Source organism: Lygodium microphyllum, chromosome 30 (genome assembly GCF_053477565.2).
Source record: "Lygodium microphyllum isolate KBCC chromosome 30, Lygodium_microphyllum_v1.1.10, whole genome shotgun sequence".
In the NCBI taxonomy this organism is placed as follows: domain Eukaryota; kingdom Viridiplantae; phylum Streptophyta; class Polypodiopsida; order Schizaeales; family Lygodiaceae; genus Lygodium; species Lygodium microphyllum.
The window spans coordinates 66915963-66922939 of record NC_141164.1 but is presented as its reverse complement, the minus strand read 5'-3'; the positions used below and the strand labels follow the sequence as shown (position 1 = coordinate 66922939).

Genomic DNA, 6977 nt, shown 5'->3' with positions numbered 1-6977 from the left:
TAAAGAAAATGTTATAGAAAACCTTTGAAATGAAGGACTTGGAAAATTTAAGTCATATTTTTTGTATGTGCACTATATGAGATTGAGACCAAAAGATACTCTATTTGTCTCAAAATGAACACATTGGCAAGGTATTGGAGCATTTTAATATGAAGAGAGGGAAGGGAACTAGTATTCCATTGCCCTCCATATTTGAAACTTAGCTAAGAAGATAGCCCCAAGTTAGATGGGTGGAAGGTTAAAAAGACCAAGATTCTATATGTGCAATGGCAGTAGTTAGCAGGTACATGGCAAACCTTGGCAAGAAGCATTGGGAGATAGTCAGAGTATTGTGAGATATTTGAATTGCACTGGGTCTATGTGATATGCTTTGGAAGGAATGATGTATCTATTCTTGGATATGTAGATGTTGATTTTGCAAGGAGTGTAGACTCTAGGAGGTCTGTTAAATGTTTTGTGTTCACTTTCATAGGTGGTGTAGTCTCTTAGATCTCTCGATTGTAGCCATGTATAACTTTATCTACCATTAAGGAAAAGTATGTTGTAGCCCCATTGAGGCCTACAAGGAAGCTTTATCGTTTACCTAACTAGTGGAAGACTTGGCTGTTGTAGGAGAGGTACCTACATTATGCTGTGATAGTCAGTAGAGTGCCATTCAATTGGTAGTTACACTACAAAGTGTTGATGGGCATTGGTTAGTATATTCACTTTCTTTTTATACTTCCAGCAAGGTGCATTGACCTTTAAGTGGGAGGTTGTTGGGGTAAAGGCTAATAACTAATAGCCAGAGAGGCACCTCTTATATATGTACACATTGTATAGTCATATATAAGTGAAGATAATCTAGAATCAGGGTACCATTCATTTTGTATCCACATAACTCTCTTGTTGTTTTCTTTCTCTCAACCCTCTTACACTCCATAACTTCTATCTCACATCCCACCATTGCTTCCCTCTTGTTAATTGAATCATGAAAATTGATCTCATGTGATGTCAACTATCTAAAAATAATATTAAACCCATTGAGGTAGACATAGAAGTCCCCTCCTATATCAAATAGTGCATTTTTAGAAGTAGATGAACGAGCCATAAGGGCTACAATATGTATTGCACACCAAGATACCAATATATACCCAACTACAAATCCAAAAGAGATCACGACTATCCATAATTCCAGGTGTGTGCTCCGAAACCAAAAAAACAACTAAGATGACATCAAACCAACCCTAAACTCATGTAAATATGATCTTCCAGCACTCCCAAAGGTACATGAACTTTCTTGAAAATTTTTGGTAATTTTTTGGCTATTTTTCAAGCATTAAATAGCCACCCCAAACCAAATGTATATAAACCATCTTTATATTTGCAATGTAGCTAACATAATTATTGCAAAATGAGCATAAGATAGCAAGGATAATTCTTTAAGATAATTAATTGTCAATGTCAGTGTGAAAGCGAAACTTGAGAACTAGTTTGGTGGATGCTAGTGTGAACAAGGCTTAGAAGGCATAATGTTTAAACATTAGAGTAGGTTTAAAGTGGAAGGGGGGAGCTTAAGCTCCAAGCTTGCACCATTTTTTCAATGCAAGCCCAAAGTATGCTCTTAATGAGTCAAAAATATCATTTTGAAGCAAGCGACTCATTTTGGCATCCCAAAAGCTCCATAAACCAAGCTACAAACCAAAGAAAATAATCACTTTCTCTTCTATATAACAAACTTAGAGGCCCTTCTTGAAGGCCTTGCTTAAACCCTCTACTCGAACCCCTTATTTAAGCCTTGAGCTTCTAGCAAGTAGGCTCCTCGCTTACAAATGACAAGCTGCCCCCTACTTAAGTAGGCCCTATGCTTGTATACATCAAAAGCATGTACCAAAACCTTCTCTCGAGCATCCAAAACCAAGTTCTTTGCTTCAATTCCAACCATTAATGGTTGTCCAAATGCAATCAAAATGGGCTATGGCAGCCCTCAAATCAAGTCTCCATGGCTCCTCAGGTTGAAACACTTGTTTGACTTAGAGTATGAAAGTTGCAACATAAACTTGACTTTGCGAGATGAAGCTTGACTCCTCTTGCACCTTGCTCCAAGCATAATCTCCCATGAATGCCACTTACTTTAATATAAATTGAGGGGGAAGCAACAATGGGATGCGAGGTAGAGGCTATGGAGAGAGAGAGAGAGAGAGAGAGAGAGAGAGATGGGTAAGTTGTTTAAGTCTCTCTGAAACACTTTATATGATATGCTTTCTAGTGTTAATCCAAATTTTTAGGCAGGATAGAAAAAATACCCATGTTTCCAAAAGAGCAACAAGATGCAAAATTGAAAACACCCATTGAACATTCCTTCCAAAAAAGTTCATGTGGGGATGCTACCTCATCACATGTGCAAGGTTTGAAAGGAGGCATAATTTACTTCTTTTGAATCCATGGGGGTAGGTTACCTTGACCTTGGCCTCTCTTGGGAAGCATTTTCGAAACTTGCTAGGCTTTTGGCAAGGCCATAGAGGCACTCCTCCCAAATATGGCGAGGTTGCCATTGCCAAAAGTGCCTCCAAAATTAGCCACCCAATTCACTCCCCCGCTTCCCTATATTTGACAGGGCTTCCTAATTCCGACTGCCAAAAGTGCCTCCAAAATTAGCCACCTAATTGCAACAAACAGCCCAGTCCCACCCACCCCCAACCCCCAACACAACACAAAAACAATCTTCCCTTTCTCACAACCAATCCCCTTTCCCATGCAGTGTTTCTCCTCCTCCTCCTCCTCCAATTTTGAAAATCCTATTCTATTATTTATCAGATCCATTGTAGCTGTTTAAGATTCAGTGAGAGAAGTCCCCATTCCTTTTCATCTGAGCTTTTTCATCAGCTCGAAAGGGGCTGGAGGCTGCAGCTCACTTAGAGAGGAGGTGCAAAGGGTTTTAGCACCAGTAAAGAAGAGAGGAGTGCCTGAAAGAGTACCGGAAGGGCTTAGTCTTAATCTTAATCTTGTTTAGAGCTTAATCTTGTGGGGTGTTAGCAGCTGCAGAGAACAGATGAGGTATTGAAGAGTGCAGGGAGGGCTGTTTTGCTTGTTGTCCAGCGCCTTAACCTGCCAGTAGCTGTTGTGGGGTTAAGCCGAATCAGGAAAGTCAGGTTAAGCTTTGTGATCGAAGAGTACAAGAAGGGCTGTTTTTCTTCTCGTTCAGAGTTTAACCTGCTGGTTAATCCGAATCAGGAGAGTCAGGTTTAAGCTTTGTGGTTAAGCTGTCTTGCGAAATGATTAGTCAAGAAAGAGGATCTTGATCTTAGCAGGGTAGCTTTGCATGTGGAAGTTATGCAAGGAAGGGGGCACTCATCTTTGAGCTAGACAAACAGTGTGAGGATGGTTCCAGAAGACATCTTAGCAATGCAGGATCAACGCTAGCATGAGCTGCAGTACAGGTGCGGAAAAAGCTTCAGCATGGCCCAAGACACAGACGAAGAGTTGCTCCTCTTCCGCAGCATGCAAAAGAAGGACAGGGAGCGCGTTGATTGGATCTACAATCCGGCTGAACCAGATACCAGCGAGTTTCTTTTGACTCCTAAATGTATGTCTTGAACTGCTTCCTACTTTCATTTAGTGCTTTTTGAGTGTGAGGCATTCGACCAAACCGTATAGCGAGTGTTTTCTGATTCCTAAGTGTATGTATTGCCACTGCTTTCTGCTTTCATTTAGTGCTTTCTGAATGGATCACTAGAAGTTTTAGGCAAATTCCCACTATAATTCCCACATTGTGAATTATGACAACATCACATGCTTCTGCAAAGGTAGGGATTGCATATCTAGCTCGGTGCAGTTGGGGATGGGGGTTATTGGCCCCCAACCGAGGTTTTCGTGCTTTCTTTCGGGCTCCTGTTACCTTGGAGTGATGCATTACACATCACATTGGGTTTTCTGCTTCATGTATGTCTGGCATTTCTTTCCAGGTTTCCTTTCATATGTTTTGAATGTAGGCATTCATTTTTGTTGGGGTCCTCAGTCTGTTGCTTAATGGAGGCTTTTGTTCTTGCTTTTGCCTTCATGCTGCTTGGGGTAATGCATTAGACATTACATTCATTTTTGTCTTTATTTGGCAGCATACACACTTATTCTCTTGAACTTGTAGCATGATTTTAATGCTGGTAAAGTGAAGGTTTTACCTAACCTCTGGTTATGCTTCTACAGTCTTCTGAGCATCATAGGACTTTGTTGAGAGAATTAGACTGATTTTGGCCTGTCAATCACTATCACTTGTTTCAGCTGATGTATTCTTTGGTGCGGGTGCAGCAACAAGAAAGCCTGCTATTGAACAAGGTGTTCTTCCATCACCTGCCTTAGCCACACCTGTGAAGAGCACGGGCAGTGTTGATATATTTTCTTCAGATTGGGACAAAAATGACTATGACTGGTACGATGTGTTTCTCAGGATTATATGAGTTTTGGCCTTGTCCTTTTTCTTGAGCGTCTTTGGTCAGATACACATGTAGATGTTTCATCTGTAACCTCTCATTTGAAATTGTTTCATTGTTTGTCTGTTCATATGCAGGCTTCTCACACCTCCTGGTACTCCCCCTGTTTCAGCTCTTTATTCTGACATTACAGGAAATGGCTACTCTTTGAGTGGTGCCGCCTCTGCCAAGCCTGGTGCAAAATCATCCAGAGTGAGTTTTGTTGTTTTATTATATTCATTGTGCTAAGTTTATGCCAGAATACCCCTTCAATGAATGGCTTTTGGAAGATTTTCATTGTGCTTGTTGATGACCTAAAGTGGCTCATTCACAGCTAGGAGTTTCAAAATCAGAGCCGTCTTCTAGAGCAGAACCTTCATATAAGACTGTCCGTGGCAGCTTGGATTTACATCAGCCAACGAGTGCTGCACAACATCTTTCAAATCCTGTCTCAAAAGTATCTAGGCGGTCCTTTCCGTTAAGCTCAAATTCAGTCCCTAAACACACCACCCCTGCTGTGAGTGGGAATTCCATAGGACGAACAGCAGGATTTATCCACATGTCTCAACCCTCTCAACCAAACTCAACTGGTCTTAGGCCATCAACTCCAAATGGTAGTACAAATGTAAGTGGCCACTTGTCGACACAATCATCCACTCGACTCAGCCGTTCTGCAGGCTCATCAAGGCCATCAACCCCTGTTAAAAGACCACCTACTCCTATGCACCATGGAAATCCCCCCTCCACATTAGTGAGGTCAGCATCTGTTAATAAAGTGAGCTCAATGTCTCTAAAAGGTGTGGTGACACCTCGTGTGAGTTCACCAAGCAATAGAGCTTCCCATCTTGCTGTTCATGGGCTTATTCAGGATCCTTCTAGCTTGCATGTGCCCAAGCTTGAAAGATCTAAGGAGGCACCAGATACAAGCACACGAAGTAGGCGACTCTCGAGCTCACCTCTGGCTATGAGAGGTCGCTTTTCCATGGACTCACAGAAGGGGACTGTGCATGACGTTGGTGTTGGAAGTTCAGCTTCTCTCAGAAATGGCAGGAAGCTGGTGCAGAAAGAGAGACACTCAGAGAAGCCTAGTTCGGCCTCTCCAGACGAGTCTATGGGGACTCCCCATATAAAGCGATCTGTCAAATCAACACCATGGAGAGACACCAAATCCAGCATTTCATCAATTCGAGAATCTTCTGGATTTGGTCGAAACTTATCCAAAAAGTCGCTTGATGTGGCGTTGAAACACATGGTATGATAATTACTAGGATTTGTATTTATGGTCTTTGGGAAACCCCCCTGCCCCCCCAAATCTGAAGAGTTTTTGGGTGTTTCAGGATATTCGTAAAAGCACAGCAAGTGGATTTCGCTCGTTTATGTCAAGTCTTCAAGCATCATCCCTGTACAGTGTGAAATCAGGCAATCGCGGGGTATCAACCAATTCTGCTTCTGACTCCTCTCCCATGGCTACAAGCAGCATCTCAAGTTCAGATCATAGTATGAGTATAGTTCTTGATCCAGAAAGTAGTGAATTCGGTGATGAAATTGTCATTGAAAAGGGCAGCAGATCTCTAGTTTCAGATCGGCCAAGTCCATTGTTTGCCATTTCCAAGGAAACAAGGATTAATAGCTGGCTTTCCAGTCCAGATTATAGGGATGATAGTACTGACATAATGCAGATTTTTGAGCAAGGCACAGATAGTATAGAATCTCCACTTGTGAGCCAGCATGATGGAACCATTGAGTATGACGATTTTATTCTGGAGCCACCTTAGGCTATCCCAGTCCATCTTGTCACAACTTGTGCTTTTGGTGCCTCTGCAATGGGTTATCAAGGATGTAGATGAGGAATGAGAGATCTGTTTGGAGTTGAGAAAGGCACTGCCGGCTGTGGTGAGCTGTCAAAGTCAATCAAGTCAGCTTCAGTGTCAACAAGTCTTTTGGCACTCGAGTCATTTATATGATTCAACTGGTCCATTTGTTGTATAGCTGCAGTGTTGTAGCAGATTTATGCGATCAGTTCTTCACTATTACAGTCTCAGTGTGCTCCCGAGTCTTAAGTTGAGAATCTCACTACAAAGCTTTCTGGAGACTTCAGGGCAGTTCTGCTATTGATTGTGGATTCACCTTAAGCAGCTGAGAAATTTATGTGCATCATTGGAGTTTTAAATCTCCTAAGTAACACAGTTTTAACAGATCTTCATTTTTAAATGTAGTCTCTCCAGGAGCTAGAGTGTTGTGGTACATGTCATTTGTACACCTATCAAACTTGCATAATCTGAATATCTGCTCAGACTTTCATGGCTGGAAATCTATTTGCAAGCTGTTTTCTGGTTATGCATGAGTGGAATTTAGGCTGAATCCATTTGAAGGAGCATTTGCTATTCAGCACTTTCTGAAAGGTAGCTCGCAGGTTACTTGAATTTATTCTAGTTGAGATAAGTGGTTTTGTATGTATTTAGTTGGCAATGCCGATAGTCCTTTAAAAATTGATTGTTGTTCATCTCACTTGGTAATGTTATCTATCAAAGA

General features: G+C 41.6%; 1 protein-coding gene across 2 annotated transcripts; it reads left to right on the top strand.

The window, feature by feature from the left end:
• The first annotated feature begins 2511 nt into the window (after nucleotides 1–2511).
• Nucleotides 2512–6771, top strand: LOC148009954 (uncharacterized). Of its 2 annotated transcripts, none has more exons than XM_087673173.1 (5): nucleotides 2512–3565; nucleotides 4258–4405; nucleotides 4544–4658; nucleotides 4780–5697; nucleotides 5783–6771. In XM_087673173.1, exons 1-5 carry the CDS (start codon nucleotides 3439–3441, stop codon nucleotides 6218–6220), a joined length of 1746 nt encoding a protein of 581 aa, XP_087529299.1. In that variant the 5' UTR covers nucleotides 2512–3438; the 3' UTR covers nucleotides 6221–6771. The 2 variants fall into 2 exon arrangements, with proteins under 2 accessions (XP_087529299.1, XP_087529300.1); XM_087673174.1 differs by having other exon boundaries at nucleotides 2516–3565; nucleotides 4285–4405.
• Nucleotides 6772–6977: the final 206 nt, after the last annotated feature.

Excerpts from the sequence above, each read along its gene's own strand:
- LOC148009954 (XM_087673173.1), top strand. The coding sequence starts at position 3,439 with ATGGCCCAAGACACAGACGAAGAGTTGCTCCTCTTCCGCAGCATGCAA. Across the intron at positions 4,659-4,779 it reads CTGGTGCAAAATCATCCAGA|CTAGGAGTTTCAAAATCAGA; the intron begins GTGAGTTTTGTT and ends GCTCATTCACAG. Across the intron at positions 5,698-5,782 it reads ATGTGGCGTTGAAACACATG|GATATTCGTAAAAGCACAGC; the intron begins GTATGATAATTA and ends TGGGTGTTTCAG.